Raw genomic sequence first — 13,233 nt, forward strand, 5'->3', positions numbered from 1 at the left:
TGCTAATTTTAAACATTCAGTGTCCCCTTGTTCTGTTCGAACAACTGCCTTTTGGTCTGTGTACAAATTCCTCTCTATCACAATTAAGTGTTCTGGAGTACCCATTCTTTGCATTGTTGTCCATAGTTTGTCATGATCCTCGTAGTCAAAAGCCTTTGCATAGTCAATAAAGCACAGGTCAACAGCTTTCTGGTATTCTTTTAGTAATGATATCCCTCATTCTACACCCTTGTCTGAATCCAGCTTGAATCTCTGACAGTTCCCTGTCAATGTATTGTTGCAGCTGTTTTTAAAGTTATCTTTAGCATAATTTTACTTGCATTTGATATTAATGATATTATCCAATGATTTCTGCATTCTCTTCAGTCACCCCTCTTTGGAATGGGCACAAGTATGGATCTCTTCCAATCAGGTGGTCAGGTAGCTCTGTCTTCCAAATTTCTTGGCAGAGATGAGTGAGTGCCTCCAGTGATGCTTTCGTTTGTGCAAGATTTAGGTTTAAAGTCCATCAGTTTCCAGTTCTATGCCAGTGCCATCAGTATACCTTTGACTTCTTCCCTCAGTACCATTTTCTCTTGATCATATGCTACCTCTTAAAATAACTGAACATCAATCATTACTTTTGGTACAGTGACTCTGCTTATTCCTTTTATTTTCTTTTGTAGCTTTCTGTATTTTTCTGTATTTCACCTACAGTGGTGGTGGTAGTGTGCCGTGGAGTCAGTTCCAACTCACAGCGACCCTGTATAGAGTTTCCGAGGCTGTAAATCTTTACAGGAGCAGAAAGCCTCATCTTTCTCCCACAGAACGGCTGGTATAGAATCCTTCAATATTCAAAGTCTAGGGTTGAATTTTTTCCTTCAGTTCCTTCAACTTGAGAAATGCTGGGCATGGTCTTCACTTTCAGTTTTCTAACCTTAGGTTGTTGTATATTTTTTTTTAAATGTTTTATTGTGAATTATATGATAGTTTACATGGGAGAACATTAGTTTTACATTCATTCTATCATATATCATTTCATTGCCACGCACATTTCATTTTAATATTTGACATTGTCTTTTCTATCTGCCCTTTGACATTTTCTGTTCAGTTCTTTTACCTCCTCCTTTCTTACATTTGCGTTTTAGCATCTCTATGCTGGAGAGCAAGTTTCAGAGTCTCTTCTGACATCCATTTTGATCTTTTCCTTCTTTCTTGTCTTCTTAATGACTTTTTGCTTTCTTCCTTTATGATGTTCTTGATGTCATCCCACAACTCTTCCACTCTTCTATCATTAGTGTCTAATGCATCAAATCTGTTCTTGAGATGATCTTTAAATTCAGATGGATATGTTCCAGGTCATATTTTGACTCTTGTGGTCTTGTTTTAATTTTCATCATTGTCAGCCTGAACTTGTATATAAGCAATTGACGGACTGTGTCAACAGTCCGCCCCTGGTCTTGTTTCGGCTAATGGTATTGAGCTTTTTCACCATATCTTTCCACAGGCATGATTTCTGTATATTCCTTTTGGTGAAGTCCATGTGTTTAGTAATTATCATGTTGTTTTAAAAAGATATTTGCAGTGAAGAAGTGTTTGGTCTTGCAAAATACCATCATGCAATCTCCAGCATTGTTTGTGTCACAGAGGCTGTATTTTCCAACTACTGATCCTTCCTCTTTGTTTCCAGCTTTTGCATGCCAATCACCAGTAATTATCAGTACATACTGATAGCATGTTTGATCAATTTCAGACTGCAAAAGTTGGTAAGATTCTTCAATTTCATCATCACTGGCTTTAGTGGTTGGTGTGTAAATTTGAATAGTAGTGGTATTAATTGGTCTTCCTTGAAGGCATATGGATATTATCCTATCACAGACAGCTTCAAGATATTATATTATGCATCAAGATAGATCTTGAAATTTCCTTTTTGATGATGAATGCAACACCATTCCTCTTCAATTTATTATTCTTAGTTACCATATGATTGTCAGATTCAAAATAGCCAATACCAGTCCATGTGAGCTCATTAATGCCTAGGATGTTGATCTTTATGCATTCCATTTCATTTTTGACAACTTCAAGTTTTTCTAGATTCATACTTCATTCATTACATGTTCTAATGATTAGTGGGGTTTTACAGCTGTTTTACTTCATTTTGAACTGTAACCTTTCAGCAAATGAAGGTCCTAAAGGATTTCCTGCATCTGTGTCACCATGGTTAACTCTACTTTGAGGAGGCAACTCTTCTCCAGTCACACTTTGCATGCCTCATCTTCTGATGATGAAGATGAACCTGAGGGGCTCATCTTCCGACACTATATCTGATAATAGTCTGGTGCTCTTGTTCATGTTTCAATATTCATTATTCTGGTGCTGTCAGTGTTCCACTGTTGTTCATATGGTTTCCATTGAGTAAACACTCTGAGGTAATCCATATCTCATTTTTCCTACTCTGTTTTTGTCTGGAAGCTCAGCTGAAACCTGTCTACCATGGGTGACCCTGCTTGTATTTAAAAATCAGTAGCACAGCTTCTAGCATCACAGCAGCATGCAAACCACCACAATGACAAACTGACAGATCAGTGGTGGAATTTTGACTAAAGATATAAAAATTGAAAAAAAATTAAGGAACTAGTGTACTCACATGCTTTGGGAGGAAATCAAGCTTCATTTAAACAAGAATAACTAGTAGTAGTAATAATGAATAGCCTGTAGGTGGTGCAGACTATTTGCACTTCACTGCCAGCTGAAAGGTTGGCAGTTCAAACCCACTGAACAATAGCTTGGAAGAATAATCCCCCATGATTTTCATCTATGAAGAATACAGCCTAGAAAATCCTGTTTCTGAAGCAGTTCTACTCTGTAACACTTGGGAGTGCCATGAGTTATTATCATTTCAATAGCAACTAATAACAAGATGTAATGATGATAATAGTGGAAACTAAACTTACATTTTTTTTGACATCTTAATTTATAAAGGAGTAGACAAATAATTAAAGAGGTAAACTATCTTTCAGAGACAGAAATCATATGTAAATATAGCCAGTCTGAAGGAGCCCTGGTAGTGAAGTGCATTGCCATTGGGCTGCAAACAGCAGTATCAGCAATTTAAATCTACCAGTCACACAGCTGGAGAAAGATGAGGCATTCTGGTCCCATAAAGATTTATAACCTCGGCAACTCTATACAGGATCGCTATGAATTGGAACCAACTCCATGTCACACAACTACCACCATAGCCTGATTATAGTAGTGCCCTTTTGACCATTAAGCTATTGAGTTACCTATTGTACTTAGATATTTGTGTTTCTTAAAATTTTTCATGGATTGCGTATTACCTTTGATAATGATGTTATTAAGTGCTGTTAAGTTTTGGCTCATAGTGACCCTGTATATGGTTTCTGAGGAGCAACTGGTGGGCTTGAACCGCCAATTTTGCAGTTCAACTGACCTTGCAATCCAGTGCTTATCCTACAGTGCCACACAAAGATCCCACCTTTGATAACTGTTGTTCTTATTGTTGAGTGCCATCAAATTGGTTCAGACTCATAGCAACCTGGTATAGGATTTTCAGAGTTGTAGCTGGTGGATTTGAACTGCCAACCTTGACGTTCAAACTGACATTGCAGTTGAGTGCTTATCCTACAACACCATACCAGGATGCTATTATCTTTGAGAATAGTACTCAATAATGTTTTCTTATATCTGTTTTAGAAGAGTTCTATAATCTAAAAGTGGAAATGATGAGATTACCTTTTAAATGTAAATTTCCTAGATAAAAACTGTGATATAAATAGTTTACAAATGTTCAAGTTATTATCTTCTTTACATCCAATCTAGACTTTATTTCTCTTACTAGTGTACATAGTTTATCCTTTCTTTTTTTCTTAAGGAAAATTTGTAGCTAGGTAGAAGAGGTCTTCCAATATTTTCTGTCTCTTACAAAGTTGAGGGATTATGATCAAATTACTTAACATTTCTTGTGCTCAAGTACCTCTCCTGACAAGTGGGATTAACTGTACTATGGCATAGGATATAGTTTACTGATGCTTAATAAATGTTAGTTCATATGTCCTTTTCTCTCCATCTTTTTTATCCCAGGATCTGAAATAAGTGTATATTGTGACTAATTGTGTAATACAGTTGTCCGAACTTTTTAACATTTTGGTTTTAAGTGTTATCTAGAGATAATCTGATTGTAGGGTTGGTCAGAATACTAAGAATCTATTTATGAAAACTGTATTTTTTTTTTCCTATTTGAAGAAAGACTAGTCCAAGATCTGTTTAGTGTACTAATAAGAACCTTTAAAGAAATTGGTTTAAACCATTAAAAGTATTCCTCATGGAACTGTGGTTATTTCAATTCAGTAATGAGAACTTAATCCTATTTTCTTTTTCTTCTTTCAGCAACTTCTTCAAATAGTGAAGCAGAAAACCAATCAAAATTCGGTGGACACTACTTTGAAGTTTACATTGAGTGCACTTTGGAACCTCACAGATGAATCCCCAACCACTTGCAGACACTTTATTGAAAATCAAGGGTTAGAACTCTTCATGAGGGTCCTAGAGGTTAGAATGGGAATTTAGTCTACAGTTTTAACATATATTGGTTTCTTTATTTAAACATTTATTTACTATATTTAGTTCTTTATGTAATTATAGATTTCTCTTTCTGTTTTACAGTCTTTCCCAACTGAGTCATCCATTCAACAGAAAGTCCTAGGACTTCTGGTAAGATATAAACATATCCTTCTGAATTTCAAACTGTAATTATTTTCCTCTTAGGAAATACATTAAAAGTTACTATTGTGATCCTGGTGTGGTGCTGTAGGACCACAAGGTCAATTGGAATCAAAATGTGGTGGTAGTTCAAACCCACCAACCATTCTTCAGAAACCCTATACAGGGTTTCTAGGAGTTGGAACTGATGGCATTTAACAACAACAACTATGATATTTATAAATATTTTATTACATTGAAAAATACATACAATGTAATTAGGTGAGAAAAGCAGGTTGTAAATCTTGACATACATATTAAGATTTAGTCACATTAAAAGAAAAAATGTAAATATGTTTTCTGTACATTTTTTATACACAGTTTCAAAGTGAGCATGTTTTACTTTTACAATTAGAAAAAAGATCTCATTTTTAAATGTCTTTAACCTACTAGTGTTCTTGAATGCTATGTTTGGTAATTAATAATTACTAATTTAAAAAATTGCTTGATAAATCAGATATTTCATATTACATTTGGATGTAGACTAAGGTGAATCCTCTAGAATCTGAAGCAGAGATAAAGAGCTAATCAGATGTTTTGTTGCTTTCATCACTGCAACAGGCTAAATGACTGTTTAGAGTAGGCTTCTACTCTGAAGAAATTAGATCAAAGGAGGTATAAATTAGTGAGTTAAAATAAACAGTAGCTCGTGTTTGTTTTCCAGATACAAGGGCATAAGAGGCTGAGAAATGAGGATAGGAATTTTGGGAACGTTGAGGGTAGACAATTAAGCAGGAACATGAGCATAGATCATTGTAGCTCAATTAGTTATGTATGTTAGAAAATGGAAAACAACCTAAATGTTCAGTACTAGAGGAATTATTAAATACATCATAGTGTTTGATTGTTTTATTCATGATTCATATGACTTTAAGATACCAAAGTTGACTCAAGTCACTTCAAGGATAAAAGGGGATTTATTTTAAGGATTCAGAAAACTCTTAAAAGGCTTTTTAAATGCCTTTTTTTATTATTTTATAAAAAGGAATATGTGCTTTTTGTACTAGTGAAACATTGCAAAGATATAATAAAAATATGCTTACGATGATCTTCCTAAGCTTTCATTTTCATCTCCATGATATAACTGTTGTGTTAAGTTCCGTCAAGTCAGTTCTCACTCATGGTGACCCTGTATAGGGTTTCCAAGGAGTGACTGTTGAGTTTGAATCACTGACCTTGTAATTTGCAGTCCACCGCTTACTCTAGAGTGCCACCCCAGGATTCTATAACATGATTAGTGCCACACCAGGAATCCATGACATAGTGTTAATATTACTTGGTGAATAAATTTTTCTTAATAGCCTATTTTGAGATATTGTTTCTAATTTAATTCTGTATGTTCAGAGAACTAACTTTGCTTGATTTGAGTCAACTTATTGAGATGTTTTATAGCTCAGAATTTGGTCTATCTTCTTGGTAAATAAATATTCTGTGTATACTTCAGAGCAGTGTGTATTCTGCTATTGTTGGGTATGTTCTTTGTTGTTAGGTGCCACCAAGTCTATTTGAATTCATAACAACAAAACAAAATACTGTTTGATCCTGTACTGTCCTCAAAATCATTTCCATGTTTAAGCCCATTGTTGCAGCCACTGTACCAGTCCATCTTGTTGAGGGTCTTCCTTTTTTTGACTGACCCTCTACATAACCAAACATAATGTCATTTTTGAGGGACTGGTCCATCCTGTTAGCATCTGAAATTTGTGAAATAAAGTCTAACCATCTTTGCTTCCAGAGTCCTGATGGGGAGCTGTAGGATAAGCTCTGGACTGCTAACCACAGGGTCGACAGTTCAAACCGTGACCCATTCCTCAGAAACCCTATGCAATATTGCTATGAGTAGGAACTGACTCAACGGTACTTAACAATAACAAAAATTTTTTTTTGTTCTGGCTGTTTTTCTGACAAGACAGGTTTGTCTATTCATTTGACAGTCCATGTATTACTCACCAACACCATAATTCAAATGTACCAATTCTTCTCAAAGTGACATCTTAGTTTTTCAGCATTTTTAAGAGGTTCTTTGTAGAAGGTTTACCTAATGCAGTATATCATTTGATGTCTTGACTGCTATTGCCCTGGGCATTGATTATGTTGTTAGGTACCGTCAAGTTGGTACCGACTCATAGCGACCCTGTGCACAACAGAACTTAACACGGGCTGGTCTCTCGCGAATGTCACCATCACTGCTATGCTTGATTGAACCCATTGCTGGTACCACTGTGCCAGTCATCTTGTTAGGGGTCTTCCTCTTTTTTACTGATCCTCCATTTTATCAAGCATGATGTCCTTCTCCAGGCACCAGTCCCTCCTCATGATATGTCCAAAGTATGAGAATTGAAGTTTGGCCATCATGTCTTCTTAGGAGCATCCTGGCTGTGTGTGTTCCAACACAAATTTGTTTGTTGTTCTGGTAGTCTAGTGTACTTTCAATATTCTTCTCCAACATCATAACTTACATGGTCTGCCTTTTTCACTGTCCAACTTTCCACATGCATATGAAGCTACTGAAAATACCATGATTTGAGTCAGGTGCACCTTTGTCCTTGAACTGACATCTTTAACTCTTGAATACTTTAAAGAAGTTTTGTGCAGCAGATTTGCCTAATGCAGTATGTCATTTGATTTCTTGACTGCTACTTCCATGAGGGTTGATGGTTGATCTAAGCAAAATGAAGTCTTTGACAACTTTAGTCTTTTCTCCATTTATCTTGCCCTTATTTAAATGTCCAGTAGTAAAGAATTTTGTTTTCTTTACATTGAGGTGCAATACATACTAATGGTTGTGGTCTTCATCAGTAAGCATTTTATATCCGCTTTGCTTTCAGAAAGAAAAGTTATATATCATCTACATATCACAGGTAGTTAATGAGTCTTGCTCCAATCCTGATGCCACGTTCTTCATATAACCCAGCTTCTCGGATTATTTGTTCCACATACAGGTCGATTGAGTATGGTGAAAAAAAATACAACCCTGGCGCACACCTTTCGTAATTTTAAACCATTCAGTATCTCCTTGTTGTGTACAAACCACTGCCTCTTGGTCTGTGTACAGGTTCCTCAAGAACACAATTAAGTGTTATGGAATACTCATTCTCCTCAATGTTGTCCGTAGCTTGTCATAATCCACAAAATCAAAAGCCTTTGCGTAGCCTATTCAAGCCTCAGGTCTCCTCGCATTACCGCCGGCACGAAGCCGATTCTACTGCAAGGCCATGAGCGGTCCGTTACGCAGATCAAGTACAACTGCAAGGGAGACCACCTCTTCACCGTGGCCAAGGACCCTACTGTCAAGGTATGGTACTCTGTGAATGGGGAGAGGCTGGACACCTACAGTGGCCACACTGGAGCTGTGTGGTGTGTGGACGCAGACTCAGACACCAAGTATGTCCTCACCGGCTCAGCTGACAACAGGTGTTGTCTCTGGGACTGTGAAACAGGAAAGCAGCAAGCTCTACTCAAAACCAACTCCGCTGTCCAGACCTGTGGCTTTGACTTTGGGAGTAAAATCATTATGTTCTCCATGGACAAGCAGATGGGCCATCAGTGCTTTGTGAGCTTCTTTGACCTACGGGACCTAAGCCAGATCAACAGCAGCGAGCCCTACGTGAAGATCCATTGCAATGATTCTAAGATAACTAGTGCTGTTTGGGGACCCTTGGGAAAGTGCATTATTGCAGGCCACGAGAGCGGAGAGCTCAACCAGTTCAGTGCCAAGTCTGGAGAGGTGTTAGTGATTATTAAGGAGCACTCCTGGCAAATCATTGGCATCTGGTTATCCAAAGACATGACCATGTTTGTTACCGCATCCAAGGGCAACACATCCAAGCTCTTAGATTCCACAACCCGTGAACACCAGAAGACTTTCCAGATAGAGCATCCTGCCAACTCAGTTGCCTTTCTCCCAACTATGATCATATGGTGCTAGGTGGTGGTCAAGAAGTCATGGATGCCCAGAGTCAGTGACATAGCTACAGAGGAGTAGAGTGGAGTGTGAAGCGTCTAGCTGATAAGAAGAGAGGGCATATGCACAAGAACACCCACACTTGCAGATAATACCCATTTGACCTGGCTTCAAAATGGCTGGATGATCAGAACTCAACTAGAAAAAGAAAGAAGAGGAAAAAAAGAGTAATCTGATACAATTTGATGAAGTTGACCTATACCTATTGGATGCAGTAGCTCAAAAGAGGGAACAAATCTTTACAGTGAGGATCATTCCCACCCCCTACATACACAGAGTAGCCAGGGATGGGCATCTTCAACATTGGCTACCCAAAAAGGGGGGGTGGGTGGCTACAAAGGCAAGAAGTGACTGGCTTACAAGCTTTCAAGAGGGAACCTAGATCCGGAGGACGCAGAGGGAGGTAGAATCTCCATTGAGTAGTATCGAATCTGTCTGGACGGGGCTGATGAAAAGAGATGGGGCTAGGTCACTTGTGATACAATAGTGAATAGTTGTTATCAGGACTGACTGTGAGGGTTGGAAATGTAAAGGTAGTTGTTTTGTAGCAAGGAGGGGCGTGATTAACTTTACAGTCTAGGAGTGGAGGTCCCTGGGACCATGAAGGGAGAAGAGAGGAGAGTGGGACCCTACCCAGAGAAGCAGTGATGCCTGAGATGGAGGCCGAGACGATGACATGGAGATATGGAGCAGCTGGGGACTTTAAACCCAGAGAGGGAGAGGGGCTGTGTGCTGATGACCGGGGGGCGGAGTTGGGAGGGGGGCAGACTTGTAGGATATACCTTTTGGTTGGTTGATGATGCATGGAGGGATTGTAACCATGGTAATGAAACAATATACGATAGGATGAATGTAAAACTAATGTTCTTCCATTATGTGTAAACGATCACATAATTTACAATAGAATAATAAAAAAATTTTAAAAAGAAGCCATGGATATAACCATAACCTCTACCAGGATTGGCAAGTTTGAAGCCAGGTTTTTCACTTGGCCACTGAAGAAGAATTTGGAGGGGTCAAGGGTCACTTTGGACCTATCAACAGTGTTGCCTTCCATCCTGATGGCAAGAGTTACAGCGGCGGCGGTGAAGATGGCTACGTCTGCATTCACTACTTCGATCTGCAGTACTTTGAGTTTGAGTTCGAGGCATAAGAAGCTGGATCTCCATCTTAGTTGCTCACAGAAGGTTTTGGGCTCTGGCAAATAAATTTTTTTTGAAAGAAAGTTTTCTGGGCAGATATATTCTGAAGTCAGTTTTTACTATTTATCCTCTCACTGGCACCCCAACAAGCTAAGGCTAATCATAGATACCTTAATTAATTGGGCCTTCTCCCTACACTCTGGATACTTCAAACCTGGAACTGCAGTATTATCAGCTAGGTTGACCTGTGGGCACCTTCACCCAGGGTCCAAAGATGCCAGGTTCTAGAAAGGTCTTAGGAACATTCTCAGCTGTTATCCAAGGAGCCAGTACTTAGGACTGAAGCTATTGGCTGAGAGCCTTCTGTCTTCTCCCTTTCTGTCATTATTTGTCCCACCTTTACCCATGCCATCTCTGGAAGCTCAGGTGGATGGAGTCGGTGCAGAAATGGGCCTAGGAGAAGAAAGGTAAGGAAGCTAACAGAGGACTTAGAGTGGGTTCCACTGGCTGATCCCTAGACCAACGGGAGTGTGTTTGTTGCTTTTCTTCACACAGGCATCTGCAGGGCATGAATAAGTGAGTTTCTAGCCCCAGCTATGTGTGCCTGTAGGATAATGGGCAGAAAACCCATCCTGGAACAGCAATCCCCTCTCACTGTTCCAGTCAGATCTTGTCCAGACTCCAGAATAGAGCAGGAACAAGAAAATAACTTCAGCGGTAGAATCCAATTTAGTTTTGTCTCTTCCCTGCCGAATAGATTAGTGGTTTTCATTTTTAAAATTGAAATCTTCATAAAACTTAACTTTGATTAGAACTGTTGTGATATTAACTACCTTTATAGTTGAGAATCATTTAATTATATTGTTGATGAAAAAAACCAGAATGACAATAGAACTAACTACAAGAAGCTAAAAAAAAAAAAAAAAAAAAAGCCTTTGCATAGTCAATAAAGCACAGGTAAACATCTTTCTCATGTTTTCTGCTTCCAGCCAAGATCCATCTAACATCAGTAATCATACCCCTCGTTTCACACACTTATCTGAATCTGTCTTGAACCTTTGTCAGTTCCCTGTCAATGTACTGTTGCAAACGTTTTTAAATTACCCTTAACAAAATTTTGCTTGCATGCAATATTAGTGATATTGTCTGATGATTTCCACATTTCGTTGGGTCACCTCTCTTTGGAATGGGCACAAATATGGATGTCTTCATCAGTTGGCTAGGTAGCTGGCTTCTAAATTTGTTGGCATAGGTGAGTGAGTGCCTCCAGTGTTGCATCAGTTTGTTGAAAGATTTCAATTTGTATTCCATCACTTTCCAGAGCCTTGTTCCTTGCTAATGCATTCAGTGTATCTTAGATTTCTTCCTTCAGTATCATTGGTCCCTGATCTTATGCTACCTCTTGAAATGGTTGAACATCAACCATTTATTTTTGGTACAGTGACTCTGCATATTCCTTCCATCTTCTTTTGGTGGTTTCTGTACCATGCAATATTTTGCCCAAAGAATCCTTAAATATTTCAAATTAAGCTATGAATTTTTTCTTCAGTTCTTTAAACTTGAGAAATGTTGAGTCTGTTCTTCCCTTTTGGTTTTCTAGCTCCAGGTTGTTGCAATTTTATTATAATATTTGACTTTTGTCTTCTCAAGCTACCTTTTAAAATATTCTGTTCAGAAAAAAAAAATTCTATTCACTTCTTTTAACTTCCTCATCTCTTCCATTTACCATCTCTGTGCTTGACAGCAAGTTTCAGAGTCTTTTCTGACATCCATTTTGGCCTTTTCCTTCTTTCTTGTCTTCTTAATGACCTTTTGCTATCTTCCTGTAAAATGTTCTTTATGTCATTCCACAACTCTTCTGTTTTTTTGTCATTAGTATCAATTTCATCAAATCTATTCTTGAGATGATCTCTACATTCAGGAGGCTATATTCCAGGTCATATTTTGGCTCTTATGGTATTGTCTTAATTTTCTTCCACATCAGCCCGACCTTGCATATAATCAGTTGATGGTCTGCTCATCAGTCTGCCCCTGCCTTGTTTTAGCTGATGATATGGAGCTTTTCAACTGTCTCTTTCCACAGATGTTGTCAGTTTGATTTGTATGTATTCCATCTGGTGAGGTCCATATGTATGGTCATCTTTTAAATGTTGTTTTAAAAATGTGTTTGCAGTGAAGAAGTCATTAGTCTTATGAAAATTCTATCATACAATTTCCAGCATTGTTTCTATCACCAAGGCCATATTTTCCAACTTCTGACCCTTCCTCTTTGCTTCCAACCTTTGCATTCCAGTCACCAGCAATTATCACTACATCTTGATTGCATGTTTAATCAATTTCAGACTGAAGAAGTTGGTAGAATTCTTCAATTTCCTTATCATTGACTTTAGTGGTTAATGCATAAATTTGAGTAATCATTGTATTAACTGGTCTTCCTTGAAGGCATATGGATATTATCCTCTCATGGACAGCATTGTACTTCAGGACAGATCTTGCTATATTCTTTTTGATGATGAATGTGACACCATTCCTCTTCAATTTGTCATTCCTGGCATTGTAGAACATGATTGTCAGAATCAAAATGCCCAATACCCGTCCATTTCAGCTAACTAAATGCCTAGGATATCATTGTTTGTGTTCCATTTCATTTTTGACAACTTACAATTTTCCTAGATTCATACTTCGTACATTCCATGTTCCAGTTATTTTTGGAGTTTTACAGCTGTTTCTCCTCATTTTAAAGGTCATGAAAGCTTTACTCCATTCGTGTCATCACAGTCAACTCTACATTGAGTAGGCAGCTCTTCCCTAGTCACGTGGCATTAATTGTGGATCCCAGTAAAATGAAAACACTTAACAATGCAGTCTTTTCTCCATTTATCATCATGTTGCTATTAGTCCAGCTATGAAAATTTTTGTTTACATTGACATGTAATCCATGATGAAAACTGTAGTCTTTGATCTTCATCAGTAAGTAAGTCCTCCTGGCTTTCAGTAAACAAGGTATATCATCTGCATATTGGCAGGTTGTTCATGAGTTCTCCAATCCTTATGTCACGTTCTTTTTCATTTAGTCCAGCTTCTTAGATTATTTGCTCAGTATAGAGACTGAATAAATATCATGAAAGATACAACTCTGACCTGCATCTTTCCGGATTTTTTTATTCTTTCCGGATTTTTAAATCACGCAGTATCCCCATGTTCTGTTCAAATGACTGCCTCTTGGTCTGTATACAGATTGTGCATTGGTGTTGTTGTCAGGTGCCATCGAGTCGGAACCAACTCATAGCGACCCCATGCACAGCAGAACGAAACAATGTCCGATCCTGGGCCAACCTCACTACCGCTGCCACACTTGAGTCCATC

General features: G+C 38.2%; 1 protein-coding gene across 2 annotated transcripts in view; it reads left to right on the top strand.

The window, feature by feature from the left end:
• Window positions 1–13,233, top strand: part of ZYG11B (zyg-11 family member B, cell cycle regulator) — a 130,631-nt gene that overhangs the window by 86,646 nt on the left and 30,752 nt on the right. Inside the window, exons 9-10 of one of the 2 annotated variants that reach the window (XM_006839779.1) lie at window positions 4,390–4,551; window positions 4,666–4,713. The exons of the other annotated variant lie outside the window; for it this stretch is intronic. Of the exons in view, the coding sequence (XP_006839842.1) occupies window positions 4,390–4,551; window positions 4,666–4,713 (210 nt within the window). The remainder of the gene's footprint in view (window positions 1–4,389; window positions 4,552–4,665; window positions 4,714–13,233) is intronic. 2 annotated transcript variants of the gene reach the window in all.

The sequence above is a fragment of the Chrysochloris asiatica genome, unplaced genomic scaffold, assembly GCF_000296735.1.
Source record: "Chrysochloris asiatica unplaced genomic scaffold, ChrAsi1.0 scaffold00026, whole genome shotgun sequence".
NCBI lineage: Eukaryota > Metazoa > Chordata > Mammalia > Afrosoricida > Chrysochloridae > Chrysochloris > Chrysochloris asiatica.